General features: G+C 36.0%; 1 protein-coding gene across 1 annotated transcript in view; it reads right to left on the bottom strand.

Moving 5' to 3' along the window:
• The window catches only part of Nsun2 (tRNA (cytosine(34)-C(5))-methyltransferase Nsun2), a 166,685-nt gene that overhangs the window by 127,562 nt on the left and 22,402 nt on the right, over positions 1–16,721 (bottom strand). The window contains exon 3 of the mRNA XM_090384128.1: positions 4,576–4,670. Coding sequence (XP_090240254.1) covers positions 4,576–4,670 — 95 coding nt within the window. The remainder of the gene's footprint in view (positions 1–4,575; positions 4,671–16,721) is intronic.

Raw genomic sequence — 16,721 nt, 5'->3', positions numbered from 1 at the left:
CATTCAGCTAGAATCTTCGGTCTTTTCTATGGTAAGCAGTCTCTTGTACTAAGCTATAAGCTAAAATCCTTATAAAAATAGTTATAATCAGTGCTTTTTTTGTAAAAAAATAGGTGCCAGTACTGATTCTTTTCTATCAGGAAAAATTGAAAATTACTCTAAATTTTTTTTTTCCTGATATTGTTACTTTAGTAGTAATGTTTTTAGAATAAGAACAACAAATTAAGTATATTAACACAGTTTATTAAGCATAAATTTATTATTGAAATATATAAAAAAATAAGTAAAATAAGTAAAAAATAATAACATAAGTAAAAATAATTTCATAATAAAGTTTTTGTAGACTATTCCAAATTTTCATCAAGTTCTCATCAGACACCCTATGCCGACTTCTTTTCTTCCTCTTTGTGGGTCGGTTGCTGAATGACGTTTCGAAGCAGCCATGAATCGACATATTTTGCTGGATCGAAGCGGGTTAGCGGTGGGCCTACAATTTTAAGAAACAGTAGTGAAGAAACTGTTTTTGTCATCAACAAAGCGCTGGTTGGGTTGACAATCAGATTAATTTGTGAAAATCCTCATTCACATTCACTCGATGAAATCAGTATCACACTCAGAGCATTCATCAAATGATTCAATTCTTCTGAAACCTTCTTATCAATTAGGAATCCCCGAAATCCCCGTTGCATTTAACTGTAAACTAATTGACAATTAACTAACTTCATTTTCACCAACAATGCCAACAAAATGCCAACAATTCATGTTTAGAAGAATTAATACCTTCGTTGTTCTTGTTTTCTTTCTCCCGTCATTGGTATTGTCACTAGTTCTTAAATTTCAATTTTCTCTTTTCTGAACCTGTCCAAAATGACAGTTTCATTTGGATATTCAGGTACTATGACAATGTAAACAGAGATAAGGAAAATTTATTGAAAAATGTGGATAACGCACTTCCGCAAAATAACAGATGATTATTTGTCGGGGTAAAAGAAAATCACTTTTCTAATTCTCGAACGGGGCGTTTACAGTTGATTCATAGAGGTGTTCAACCTACGGCCCACAAGGAAAGTGAACTAAAACAGCATTTTAAATTTTGTTAATTATCAAAAAAATTTTCTCATTAAATGTTTTGTTCAGTAAATATAATTATGCATTGTACTTAATAAAATTTTCAAATATTCCGATTTTACTTTTACATTTTTTTTTTTTTATGAAAACCCCAAACACAAGAGGTATTAGCATTAGTATTAGAAGAGGCATATGATGCAAGAAAGCAAGCTTATGCAGCATCAGCCAAAAAAAAAAAAAAAAAAAACTGCTCCCATTTCACCCCTCCATTTGTTCCAAACACCTGTACAGCTCAGCCTTAAATTTATTTAGGCTATCAACTTCAACAACAAAGGATGGAAGTCTGTTCCACCAACCAACTACCGCTGGCTAAAGGCAAACTTCCACACATCTATCCTACATGTCTTTACTCAATTTCAATTTATGCCCTCTCAGGTGATTATTCTGAGCAAGAGGAAGAATCCCATCAGCATTGAGAGTGCTCAAACCATTCAAGACTTTATACACCTCAATCAAATCACCTCGCAGGTGCTTAGTCTCCAGACACTGTAATTTGCAAAATTTAAGCCTTTCTTCATAAGAGCAACCCTTTATTCAATTCACTAATCTTGTTGCCCTTCTCTGTACTTGTTCCAACAGCTCTACATCCTTCTTAAAATGAGGCCTCCAGACCTGTCTGACCATTGCCTTATACAAGGGGATAATCACCTCCTTGTCCCTGCTAGAAAAATTCCTGTATATCATTGACAAGACACTATGAGCTACTGTTGCAGACTGTCTGCACTGCTCAGAAAACTTCATATCTGCCTGCACAATTATCCCCAGGTCTTTTTCATCATCCACTTCCCTGAGTATCACACAGTTGGTATGTTACTCTAGGTTTACTGCTACCCATATGCAGTACTTTACATTTATCAATGTTAAACTTCAATTGCCACCATTCAGCCCATCTACTCAACTTTTCTAGATCCTTTTGCAGTAGCATACCATCTTTACTGTCATTAACAACCCTGCCAACCTTCGTATCATCTGCAAACTTGGACATTGAGTTTGATATACCATCATCAATATAATTTATAAATACAGAAAACAACAATGGACCTAACCCTGAGGGACTCCACTAATAACATTAGTCCACGATAAGCAGTGTCCACTGATTAACACTCTCTGTCTTCTCCCACTCAACCATCCCTTTACCCATCCATAGCGGCAATGGGAACAATATTCCATGGTAGGGCGGATTTGCAATTTGTACAGTGAATAGCTGTTTGGAAGAAAAGTAATGCCGAGAGTGAAAGAGAAAACCAAGTATTTTAGATGCAGAGGAAGCAATATTTTTAATGTGCTTGTGCCAAGAGAGATTAGAAGTCAGGGTAATCCCCAAAAGAGACATATCATGTTGTCTAGAAATTGGAGTGTCACCAAAGATAAGCATAGGAGCAGAAGAATCCTTTTTTGCGAGATATCAGACAATAATGAGTTTTAAAAGGATTGAAATCAACTAAGTTGTCTTTGCCCCACTGGAGAATTACCTGGAGATCAGCATTTATAAGGAATTGGTAGAGGATATTCAAGAAGTTGAAGTTTATTGAGCAGAGCAAGGTTTCTCAAAATGGAAAGTGGAATGCAACGTACTATCATCGGCAAAACTATGGATAGGATTTCCAGTCAATGGAAGAAGGTCATTAATATACAAGAGGAAAAGAGTAGGGGAAAGAACTGAACTTGGGGGACACCAGCATTAGTGGAAAAGTTAAAAGACAGAGAGCCATCTACCATCACCCTCATTGAACGATCAGAGAGAAAACTGCATAACCAATTGCAAAAAACAGTTGGCAAATCATAAGATGGGAGCATGTTTAAGAGACCTTTATGCCAAACACGATCGAAAGCCTTTGAGATGTCAAGAGCAACTGCTTGTGTTTCACCGAACCTTTCCACTGAATTAGTCCATAAATGGGTAACATAAGCCAGGGGATCAACACTGATGGAATCCATACTGGCGATCGTTGATCAGATGGAAGGTTTCTAGGTAGTTTAAGAGTTGGCAGTTAATTGATTTCTCCATTACTTTAGAAAGAGTAGAAGTAATTGCAATGGGACGATAATTGGATGGGAGGGATTTGTCACCCTTTTTAGGAACTGGCTGGATATGAGCAAATTTTCAAGCAGAATGAAAAACACCTTAAACAGTTAATATTAGCAAGTGTTACTGAAACAACACCCATGTCTCAGTATTAGTTAGGTACTAATGCACCAAGAAAATTATAATATAGAGGGATATTGAGTAGAGAAAAGGAAACATCTGTCCATAAATTTCAGATTGTTCCCACATGGGTTAGCAGAAGCATAAGATGGCTAAAAAGTCAGAAAATTGTCCACATCACATATTCTAAGTAGAGAAAGGAATATATCCATGTATTAGTTTGACAATAATTTTTAAGATTAATCATGGTAAGTTTAGATTTAATTGAGAGATAGACATAATTAAAACTTGTAAATTTGGGTCTGTACTAGGAAAACAGGAGTTTGCATGAAGCTACTTCATTATCCAGTATTCAATGCAAGAATGCTATTAAGATGGACAGCCAAAGGAGAAATAGCAGACTATGGGTAGAATGAATCAATAAACATGGACTTTGGTTGCTGTAAATATCTGTAGGTGCGCACAAATGCAACAGATTTTGTTTAAGAAGCCAAAATGCTCTATTGAGTTTAGCAGCCAGGTATTCAGTATTTTAAAATGCTTAATGAATAAAAATTTGTTGTGTGTGTGTGTGTCCTTTGTATCAGTTTCCAAGCTTAGAAGATGCAAGAATAGTAAAAAGAACAAAAAAAAAAAAAATAATAATAATAATAAAATAGAAAGAAATAAGAAATACACAATTATAAAAAATAATATCGAAAACATTAATCAGAAACCAAAATTAAAATTCAAATATCAAAATTAACTATAAACAGATGATGAGTAACATTAATAAATTAGGAGGGTCAAACTTTTTTTATGATGCATCAAATTTTTTTGACTCTCCTAATGCATTAATGCTACTTTTCATCTATTTATAGTTAATTTTGGTTTCTAATTAGTCTGTTTCAGATATTGCTTTTTAAAATTCTGTCTCCATTTTAATTCTATTTTTTTTTTTTTTTCAAGCATTTTCTAATGCTTGGCAACTTATACAAATCACACACAACCATTTTTACTAAATTATTAGTATATTTTCTAATGAACACATTTATTTTGCATTCATTCTAAGCTGCTTAGTGCTTCAAGATACAATTTCCATAAACCATTTTTCTTGTCAAATTCTCATATTCATCTATTCCACTTCATGCTGCACAGATAGAATACTCCTCTTGATTAATTTTCCATTTGAATACCATACATTACCTTATTTATAAGAACTACAAGAAGATTATATATTCTATATATTATATATATAGAATATATGATCTATATATAAACTATATATTATATATAAGGAGCATTCATTTCAAGTAACTTACCCTCGATAGCCGGCAATTCGAAATGCAGCAGGCAATCCCTCTCTTAAGGTTGACATAAAAGAATCCCATTCTTCTTCGGGTATAATACCTTGGGCCTAATTAAAAAGAAATAAAAATAAAAATTTGTTTCAAAATTTTTATTAAAAAATACTAAAATAATACAAAAAAAAAATCAATTTTTTTTTTTTTTTTTTTTATGTTATTGGCTATTATGAGACTGGCTACAATATCTTCTAAACTCTTATCTGTGGACGATTCTTGCCAATAAGAAAACTAAATTTCAGCTCATATCTACTCAATATAATATACAAATTTTAAAAAATATTTTCAAGCTGGTTTTGAACTAGCTGATCTCAGGGTACAATGGCTGGTTGGTTGGTTTGAGTTTTATTGGCGCATCAGCAACTGAGGCTATAATGCGCCAAATACCGGTCATATGTAAAAAATTAAAACATTCAGTGACCTAAGTTTTTAGGCCACCATGTCCAGATGTATAATAACAAAGATATAAAAAATAAACCAATAAAGACGTAACAATAACATAAATTTTAAATACAATTAAAAACTTTTATTGATTTAAAATAGCTAAAAACAGCAGACACATTGTCACTGTCGGATAAAATCTGACTGAGTGTATATGGCTCAGTCAGATGGGGTACAATGGCAATCATTTTCTGTGTACTGTAGGATATTTTTAAAAGTGTATCATTGTATTATAATTATTACTGTATTAAATACATTTATATTTTAATAGTCGCAGGAAATTTAGGATTATGATTAGATCAGGCCTACTCAAAAGAATATACATCTATACATCTAAAGGAAGTAAGTAAAGTGTTCAGTATAGAGTCATTTTGAAAGTAACAATTTATACAAGTAATACTAATGACAATGATAATAGTAAGTAATAATTTGATTTCTGCAATTTTTTCTATTTTTTATATTTAATTTCTGTAAGATTTGATAAATTTATTCTTGAATGGTTAATACAAGAACATCTACACATGGCATATAACTCAGACTGGAAATACAGTGTACCTCCACTTTATGGATTCTCCATAACAAAATACCATTCACATTATGATATGTAGTTAAGTGATCATGTTTGTGAATTGAATTTTAATTCTATTAAACAGCGATTCTAATAAGCAAAAATAAGAGGAATATTATCCACAGGCTATAAAAGTAAAGATATAAAGCACAAATTTACACTCTATTACTTTACCGATTAACAAAATTAAATGATACATAAAAATGGAAAAAATTATTTTCCAAAGTTAAGCAAAATAAAAATAAAAATAAATGTATGCTTATGTAAATAGCTTAATTAATACTGTAATATATACATACTAATTGATATTTCTGTTCACTGATAATTTTTTTTTTTTAGGGTTGCAAAATTTAAAACAGTAAAAAAGGTAAGAAATCAATAACGAAGGAAGCGGCATGCACAAATTGCACAAGTGAGATAAGGAGTAACAAGTTTACGAAGCTTTAAAAATAGGAACGAAGAGAAGATTCTGAAATTTATTTATGTTTTTTATATGATCGAAGATTTTAGTGAAGGGGAAACACAGCCAGCTATTGGTATTACCACAAATCGAATAAGATAGAGTTTACTACCTGTTTATAATAGACTGCACTAACAGAAAAGCCCAATAAACTGGAAACTGCAAACTGTTTTTATTGTTTTATGGTAGTGACTTCCAGAAATGTGCTTTAGAAAAATATTACAAAGGCATTCAAAATTGATTCTTATAACCAAATATATGATAACAATGAAAGTGTAGTGCATTTTAATGAATTGAATTGGTTTTTTGAAATTTGATTCTATAAAGTGCTCAGTGCTGATTCTACTAATCAGTGATCACGTTAACCGGTGCCTACGATTTCACTTTAAGATGGGCTTACAATTGTCTCCGACCAAACCACGTGGTCCTTCCTCTCAACCAATAGCAGAATTTGTGAACTTGTCCGCATGTTTTGTTTTTACATCCTTTGGTTGAAGTGATTGTTTGTGTTGTGCTTATTTGACATAAATTTATATAAAACTAACACAATTTCCATTATAAAAATGACCTTTTTAGAGAGATAAATAGCTTAGTTATATAGCGAAAATTTCAACTTCCGAGGTCTTGGAATGAATTACCAAAAAACGATGTGTTCACATTACAATATCTTCACAATATGATGGTGTGTCTGGAACAGATTAATATCATAAAGTGGGATCCACTATACTGCAGATGATTCCCTTGTGAATCAGGACCTTACTAGATACATATTCTCTGCATCTAGTACCTCATTTCTGTGTACTAGAAGCAGAGAATATAGAGAATGTGACAATCTAAACCTGAAACTTGTGAATTAATGGACAAAATTGGGTTGCTGAGAAAGTGTGTTGATGCTCCTGAACAGATTAAAACTGAGGTTTCAGCACTGACTCAAGCATCTAATGATATTTCAAGAGCTGTCATTAAAAACTCAAGGCCACTCCTAATCCAGGCCTAAAATTTGAATTGTGAAGAGCAGACTGTTTTCAATCAAAAAGTGGTACTTGTAGTTTTATTACAGGACTCCTAACCTAACATAACCAACTAGTTGCTAATTCTCAAGGTTAGTTATTGACTATAGGGTTTTCGGTTATACACACAAAGTGAGAAATTGGTTAAAAAGTTGAAAAGTATGGTGTCATTTCTGAAAAAATTTGAGCTAGGGAAATACTTGTATCTTAACTTGTATCTACAATTATGTCCAAGCATGACAGGAAGGATTTTATGATGTGAAGCTTGTCAATTAAGTCTAGGTTTGAGGGAATCTGCAAGCCTTTTTTTTTTTTTTTTTTTTTTTTTTAAAACAATGTGGCCTGTCCTATTTGATAGAAGAAATTTATTTTGCAGTGATAGCATACATTTAAACAGAAGAGATGCAAAATTCCTTGCCAATATCATTTAAGGGCTTTTAAAGTTCAAGAAAACTGCTGGTGGGGGGATATACAATTCATATGTGTAAAAGTCACAATTGCAGTTTCCTTGATAGTTCAAATGGAAGGCTTTTAGAGTATTGAGGATGATCACTTATCAGTTAAAAGTATGTGAAAACATGTGAGGAGCAGGAATGTATGATTCAGTAATCATAAAGCATGCATTAAGGGAGTGAATAAAAATAGGAAATACATAGGCCTACAACAACTGATATCTTCTGGCATTATAACCCACGGTGGGTCTTAGCCTTCTCAACGATGTTCCACCAGTAAGATCTCCCAGAAGTCAAACTTCTCCAACTTCTTATTCTCGTGGTCCTTAAGTCCTCTTCTACGTCATCCATCCTTCTTTTCCGTGGTCTTCCTCTTGCCCTCCTACTGATAAGTTTCCATTCCATTATCCTCTTAGTTGTTCTGCGGTCATCCATTCTCATCTCATAACATGTCCCAACCAGGCAAGTCTCTGACTCATCACAAATCTGACAATGTCTGCACCCCGAATAAGATTGTCAAGTTCATGGTTCATTCTGATCCTCCAGGATCCATCAACGTCTTGTACAGGCCCAAAGACTTTTCGCAAAATTCTAAGCTCAAACACTCTCAACAACCACTCATCTTTACTCGTTAATGTCCAAGCTTCACAACCATATGTTACAGCTGGTCTAATGAGACTTTTGTATATCCTTAATTTTAAATGTCTGTTCAATACTCTGGACTTTGTTAGTTTTTCATGTGCATAGAAGCATCTGTTTCCACTCAGAATACGGGACTTAATTTCATTAGTAACAAAGTTGGAAATGGCTTATATGCAAACCTAGATAGGCGAAATTTTGAACATGCTCAAACGAGAAGCTGTTGGTTCTTAAATTTTCCGTGTTATCTGCCATTCTCCGGATCTCCATATATTTTGTCTTCACTTCATTTATCTTAAGTCCTCTTCTTTGTGCTTCACTATCCAGCTTGGCCACTATTTCCTCCAGTGCCCCTTTAGTCTTACTGATAATAGCAACATCATCAGCATATGCACAGACTTGCACTGTCTTTGTGCCTATGTGTCCAGTCAATTCTAAATTTCTGACAGCTGACTCTAAAACCAAGTTAAATAACACAGTAGAGAGTGCATTGCCTTCTCTAACACCAGTGTTAATGTCAAAGAGAGTCATCAACTCATTGTCAATTCTCACCACTGCTTTTAGAGCCAGCCAGGGTTGCTTTTATGCTCCTAACAAACTTTGCAGGTATGCCCAGGAGATCATTTATCATTTCCTCTCTGTTGAGTGAATCAAAAGCTTGTTTGAAATCTACATATAGGTTAAATAAGTGTATATTATACTCAAATACTTTTTCCTGTATATGCCTCAAAATGAAAATCTGGTCAGTTGTTGAGCGACTGGGTCTGAAACCACACTGATATTCTCCAATGATTTTCTCTGAATATGCTGGCAGTCTGTTATAAATAACTCCCGACAAAACCTCGTAAGTGATGCTCAGCAATGTAATACCTCTATAGTTAGAGCAAAGCAGTTTATCACCCTTCTTGTGAATCGGCTGTATGATTCCAAGTGTCCTTTTATCTGGGATTTTTTTCCTCGGACCATATTAATAGTATCAAATTATATATTCTTCTCCATAGTGTCACTCCACCGTTCTTGAGCAACTCTGCAGTTATTCCATCAGCTCCTGGTGCTTTAAAGTTCTTTAAGCACTTAATAATTTTTTTGAATTTCTTTGAATCTTGGGTCTTCAATGCATGGTTCTACTGTATAGAACAATAGCTGTTTTGTTTTAGTCTTACCTCCTGTCAAAATACTTTTTCCACTGTTTCAGAACCTCCTTTCTCTCAGTCAGCAAATTCCCTTCACTATCCCTACATGCAGTAACTTTACATCGGAATTCCTGTGTACTTTCTTTAATCTTCTTATGAAACTTTCTACTTTCCTTCTTGTTGTTAATGTTCCACCATTTCGTCAACCTTTCTTCTCAAAGCTTCTCTCTTTTTCTTTCTACCACCAATGGTATCTCTACCTTGACGTGGTGGTGGTGGTGCTTGTGCACTCTAGTGATCCTGAGAGCTATGTCAGTGGTACTTAGCTAATGGCAGGGGCTCCCAAGCCAAGCAGGTCGAAGGTGAAGAGACAGACGAAAAGAGAATACCCTGGTGCTCCAGGTTGGGCGTAGGGTTGGCAACCATGCCCTAAAAAAATCTAACCGTTACGTATAACTTTACAAATGAAACCGGACAGCCCTTACAGAAACAGACCAGGCCTCGAAATATGGACACGAGTTTGGTATTGAGATTTGGAACTTGGAATGTGCATACCCTGTTGCAGGCTGGAGCTATGAACAGCATAGCAGAGAAAGTTGAAAAGTTTAAGATGATATTGTTACTCTCCAAGAAGTTAGATGGAAAGGCAAAGGTATGATCATTAAGTCGAAATTTACAATGTATTACTCTGGAACTTATGACAGACAGGGAGAACAGGGTGTAGGATTTCTGATTTCTAAGAGAATGTGCAGATCAGCACTTGCCTTCACACCAGTGTGTGGGAGAATTTTCAGCCTTAGAATTAAAGGTAAATTCCATAATGTGACCTTTGTTAATGTGTACGCTCCAACTGAAGGTGCGGACAATGATGTTGTGGATGGATTTTACGATGAACTCCAGGCTGTGTGTGAAAGAATTCAAAGACACGATACTATTATAACTCTCAGTGACTTCAACGCTAAACTAGACAGAGAAGAAGTTTTCATGGATCTATTTGTGGGAGACAGCCTCCATGAAGAAACAAAAAAATAATGGTCTCAGAGTAGCACAATTTGCTGCTACCAACAACTTCAAGGTCACAAGTACCTGGTTTCCAAGAAAGAATATTCATAAAGGTACATGGAAAATCCCTGGCACAAATCAAGCTAATCAGATCGATCATGTGCTGGTCTCTAAGAGGTGGGCTACTGCAACTGAAAATGTCCGTTCTTTTCGGGGTGCCAGCTCCGACTCTGATCATTTTCTAGTGGGAGCCAGACTGAAGTATAAAATAGCTCTAGTAGCAAGAGCTATTTTAAACTAAGTGATGGAATGTAGAGAAACTGAAAGATAGACTTGTTGAAACAAAGTACCAGGCAGAGTTGGCCCAAAGACTGCAGGAACAGGAAAAAAGAGACAAGACTGAAGATGAACGGACTTGCATAAAGGCTGCAATTTTGGGTGCAGCACACGTAACCATGGGTGAGACCTCAGGGCCAAGAAATGAGGAATGGTATGATGACGAGTGTCAAGTAGCAGTAGAATTGAAGAGACAAGCCAGGGTAAAATGTTTATAGCGAAATAGCAGAGTGAATAGCGAACACTACAAGAAAAAGGAATTGCCGCAGCTAGGTTGGGTAGAACTGATTGTAGAACAAGAACTGATATAATAGGGTTAATTGAGACTTGGTGTCACCTTGATTTAGAGGATAGTGAATTTCATTTGGAATGCACAATACAATGTGTATAGGAAGGGCAGGTAGTAGTAGTAGTGGAATGTGATGCAAGAAAGCAAATGTATGAGCTTATGCAGCATCAGCAAAAAAAAAAAAAATCATACCATTCCCTCCAAATGCCTGTCCAATTCCTCCTTAAATTTTTTTAACCTATCAACTTCCACAACGACAGATGGGAGTTTGTTCCAGCAATTAACCACCCGCTGGCTAAATGGACATCTATTCTGCACATCTATTCTATATCTGTCTTTTCTTAATTTGAATTTATGCCCCCTTAGGTTCATAATCTGATCAATTGGAAGGATCCCATCAGAATTCAGCATGCTCAACCCATTCAAAGCCTTATACACCTCAATAAGATCACCGCGCAGGTGCCTAGTCTCCAGCCACTGCAATTTGCAGAACTTAAGCCTCTCTTGGTAAGAGGATCCCTTCATTCCCCTCACCAATCTTGTTCCCCTTCTCTGTACACCCTCAAGCAAATCTACATCCTTCCTAAAATGAGGCCTCCAGACCTGTACGCAGTACTCAAGGCGTGGCCTGACCATTGCCTTATACAGGGGGATAATCACCTCCTTTTCCCTGCTAGCAAAATTCCTATATATCATTGACAAAACCCCATGACCTGCCCAGGCTGCCTGTCTGCATTGCTCAGAAAATTTCATATCTGACTGCACAATTACTCCCAGGTCTTTTTCATTTTCTACCACCTTAAGTGTAGTACCACACAGTTGGTACGTACTGCATATGGGGTTCTTCTACCCATATGCAGTACTTTGCATTTGTCAAGGTTAGTTGCCACTTCTTAGCCCATCTGCCCAAATTATCTAGATCCTGTTGCAGTAGCACACTGCCATCACTGTCATTAACAACCCTGCCAACCTTTGTATCATCTGCAAACTTCGACACTAAGCCTGATATATACCTTCATCAATATCATTGATAAATATACAAAACAACAGAGGACCCAACACCGAACCCTGTAGGACTCCACTAATAACATTAGTCCACGAAGAGCGGCACCCATTAATTACTACCCTCTGTCTTCTCCCACTCACCATCCTTTTATCCATTGTAGCAACTTACCCTTAATACCATTCTGTTCCAATTTGTACAATAGTCTTCCATGCGCAACAGTGTCAAAAGCTTTCCTGAAATCCAAATATATGATATCAAAATTATTTTTGATTCTAGATGATCCTGCAATGCATCTTTAACCAGTGATTCCATTATTTTACCCAGAACAGAAGTTAAACTAACTGGTCTGTAATTACTCGTGTCACCCTTCAATCCCCCTTTGTGAATTGGGGATACATTTGCACATCTCCAGTCCGTGGGGACCTCCCCTGAGTCCAAGGATGCTCTCATAATTATGGCTAAGGGTTTGCTTACTTCCTTTGCCGCCTCCTTTAATATAACTAGATAGATCCCATCCACCCCAGGTGCCTTTCTTATGTTTAACTTCAACAATTTCTCCTTCGCTTTGCTCTCAGTTATTACAAAATCATTAAGCACCCTGCTACAATTTGATAACCTTCTGCCATTTTCAAACCTTAATAACTCCTCATGTGTGAATGTAGATGCAAAATACTTATTCAGTTTGTTTGCTCTCTGAGCAGGATCATCAACAATCGAACCATCGATATCAAGTGGACCAATCAGATTCATCCCTTTCCTTTTAGAGTTTATATAAGTAAAGAAATCCTTGCTGTTTTTCTTAGCATCTTTTGCCAAAGATTTCTCGTAATCTGCCTTCGCCTGCCTAAACTTCTTTGTGATCTGATTATAGATATAGATTATAGCTTATATCTGCCATAGGCTTCTGAGTCGCTTGATAATTTATATGCATCCCATGCATTTTTCTTCTCTGTCACAAGTCTCATTAGTTCATTTGATAACCATTTAGGCCTAAACCTTGAACAATATTTCTTAATAGGTATGAAACTTTCAGTAGCATCCACGATTAATTCCTTGAATGCTTCCCACTTAGAATTTACTGTTGGTAACATCGTCAGTTGATCCCACTGTACAGAATTTAAAAACTGTCTGAGACCACTGTACTCACCTTTACGGAAACAAAAACCCTTTTCTTTACCCCTGTTGGTAATTATATCTTTAAGTAAATCCAACATGAGTATACTGTGATCACTGCCACCTAGTGGTTCCTTTATCTGCAAATTCTTAATACATGAATGATCACTGCTGATAACCAGATCAAGGGTATTACCCTCTCTGTTTGCCTCTCGAACATGCTGCTGCAAAAAACATTCATCCAATAAATCCACAAAAGTCTTACTAGTGTGTGAGTGACCAACCCACAAGTATCAGTCAATATCTGGGAAGTTAAAATCCCCCATTATAAGACATTCTGATTTACTAGCTCACTCTATTTCTCTGTACAAATGTTCATTGTACTCATTTGAGTCATTAGGCCTATAACACACTCCTACTCTTATTTTTGCTTTCGCAGTGCTTATGTCACACAAAACCGACTCAGCAATGCACTGTTCATCTATATCAACTGGATGCACTTCTTTTGATGGCGCCTTCGTAGCGAGGTGGGAGGGAGCAGCAGTGCATGGCACACGCTTCTTGATTAGACCGGGGTTCGAGCCCGTCACCACCAAATACGGAGGATGGGAAAGGTCAGGGAATGACCACCGCATATTCCCGGAGCAATATGGCCTTAGTTGCTAATGCTCTTAAAAACCAAACAATAACAACAACAACTTCTTTTGATTTTATGTTTTTCTTAATTAACAGCATAACACCTCCTCCCTTCCTATCCTTTCTGTACACATTGTACTCCCCAAATTCCAGTTCTGCATTCCTTATATCTGTGTGACACCACATCTCTGCTATCCCAACAATATCCGCCTCTGATGTCTTGACCAACACTTCAAAGGTAAGAACAGAAGGGGGGAAACATGCACCTAATGAAAACCTGCCTGGTACAATTGTATCCAGAATCATAACAATTTCAGTAGAGCACTGTCTGTGTAACAAAATAAAGTTGAGAGCAGGGTTGTGCACAATAGTGATGCTACAGTAGTCGATATGCAACTTGAATGTGAGTGTGTGCACCTTGTCAGGAGCGATTTCAACTTGCCACTCACCAATTCAAAATCATGGAATGTCAGCTTGACCTTCTAGGCAAATTTTTGGAATCAACTTGAACTTCACTATTATAATAATAATTACTAGAGGGCTTTGTCCCTGCTCGCTTCTTTTGATAAAATAAAATACTTACAGAAGCTTTTGACAGCTATGAATACATAAATACGTTACATATGGAAATCAAGAATGGTAGCACGTGGTCATGCTAGATAAACAAAGTGCGTGCATGAGGTTTATCTAGCATGATCACACTAAAACAAGCTGTTTTACCACAGTAAAACAAGCTTCTTATGTGTTTTAGTATTTGTTACGTATTACCATGTAACCCAGCCTCCGTAGCCGAGTGGGCAGGAGCGGGAGTGCAGTAGCACACGCTCTTTGAGTAGACCGGGGTTCAAGCCCCTGACTGCTGAATACGGTCGATCTGCCAACCCGCACTGGACCAGCGTGGCAGATTATGGTCCATTTCCCTCAGCATGAATTGTTGAGGAGGCTTCCATCCTGCAGTGGGTTGATAATGGCTGCACTTTACCTTTTTTTTTTACCATGTAACCCGCATTCCTATTCTCCCATTGGCTGAATAAATATCACTAGAAGGAAAATCATTTTAATGTATAGAAAGATATTCTTTAATAAGTTAAATCATTATCTAAATCAATAAGTGAGGAAGGGCACAATTGCAAAAATATCCTTCATTTGTCACAATCAGTGAACCAAGTAATTTTTTTTTTTTTTTTTTTTTTTTGGTAGTTGTTGGCACATAGGCTTCTGTGGCCATAATGCACCTCCCAAGGTTTTTGCAGTACTTTGATCCAAGCCTGAGGCGGGGGGAATCGTACCCGCGACCTTTGGGTTGCCAGGCAGGCACTTTACCCACCCGGCTGAACCAAGTAATATCACAAATATGATACAAGTGATACATTGGTATCACTTGTTGTCACCATAGTGCCTTAAGGCAGACAAAGATATATGGATTTCCATAGTGATGGTTAAGGGGGAATCTTAATATCAAGAAAGGGGAGATTCTTGCTGTGTACTGAGGAACTTCTTAGACTCAATCAATTGGGATAAAATATATATATGAAAGGATAGCTGAACTATGGGGTACTTTCAAAACATTTATCATCAATATCTACAAGTGCATCCATTCATTCCAGTAAGAAAGTACTTCACAAGGAGGAAGTCAAGATGGATGTTAGATTCATATAATTATAAATTGATCTGTAACAAGATCACAGCAGGGTTAAGGCAAGCAAAGTCTGAGTATTGGAAATCATTGAATATGAGAGTCAAAAAATGGAGACAAAGAATTTTATTCATACATAAATATGAAAGAGTAAATCAGATTTCATTCATTCTGTTCAATGGAAATGACACTAAACTGAATAGATATTTTGTACCAATCTTCACAACAAAAAGTCCTTTGCAGATGTAGGTGAATATTGTGCTATATACCTGACCACTATATCATGGAAGAGAATTTAACAGAAAAACTACCGAGCTTGAAAGTGGGAAAGTAGCGATTTACAGAGTCATATTTGAAAGGGGCTGTGAAGGTGATGCACTAAAGCTTTATGATTAATCATGAGTTCATTATTGGATTCAGAAGTAATCCTCTAGGATTTGAAATTATGGGTAATTTATACAAATTAAAATCAGATTGGAATTGGTAATTACCAATTCCAAGGGAAAATCCTATTTAACCAACCTGATAAACTAAATGACTACAGTTGTACATTTGCTTGCCTGATCTTGTCCCATGGTAATACAGGAGTTGGATATATGACATAATTTTGACATTATATACTTAAACTTTAGCAAAGCATTTCACTGTTTCACATGGGAAGTTATCAGCACAAGCTGCAGTGTATTTGGATTAATAGATGGAAGGGTATATTAGAGGATATAATTATTTCCAAATTTATAAAAAAAAAAAAAAATTAAAAAAGTGGCATTCGATGGATAAAGTAGTGGTTAAAGCACTAAATTTAATTTTCTATATAAAGTCTGACAACAAAAATAATAATATTTATAGTGAGTGTGGTCACTTTCAAAGCACTCTCCTTTTGACTTTACACATATCTTAACATCTTCGAATACTGTGTTCAAGTAAGGAGACTGCATCGAAAAAAAGACAAATGGTGTCCCTATGAGGAAAGACTTTGAATATATGGTTACAGTTGTTGTTGTTGTTGTTGTTGTTGTGGGATTTATTGGTGCAAGGACTGCTATGACCAATATGGATTACAGAGCTTGGTAACTAGGCACTCAGATTTTAATTACTAAGAAGAGACCTAATTTGAGGTGTATAAGACCCTGAGAGGAGGAAGCAAAATATATGAGGGTGAAATTTTCACTATTATAAATTATTCCAGAATTACAGATCACACAAATTATGAGGGAAGAAGCTTCAGTTGGACTGCAGGAAGTTTTTTCTAGCCAGCAAGTTGTTGACTACTGAAATAAGTTACTTCCATGGCAGGTTGAGGATGACAGCTCGGGGAGAATAAAAGGTCAGCGAGTCAAGTAGATAGGTAATTCATTTTACTTAATTTATTTTTTTTTTGGC

This window comes from Mastigoproctus giganteus, chromosome 10 (genome assembly GCF_048544385.1).
Source record: "Mastigoproctus giganteus isolate SK-2022 chromosome 10, ASM4854438v1, whole genome shotgun sequence".
In the NCBI taxonomy this organism is placed as follows: domain Eukaryota; kingdom Metazoa; phylum Arthropoda; class Arachnida; order Uropygi; family Thelyphonidae; genus Mastigoproctus; species Mastigoproctus giganteus.
The sequence above is the reverse complement of the archived record's forward strand: the minus strand, read 5'-3'. Positions and strand labels throughout refer to the sequence as shown.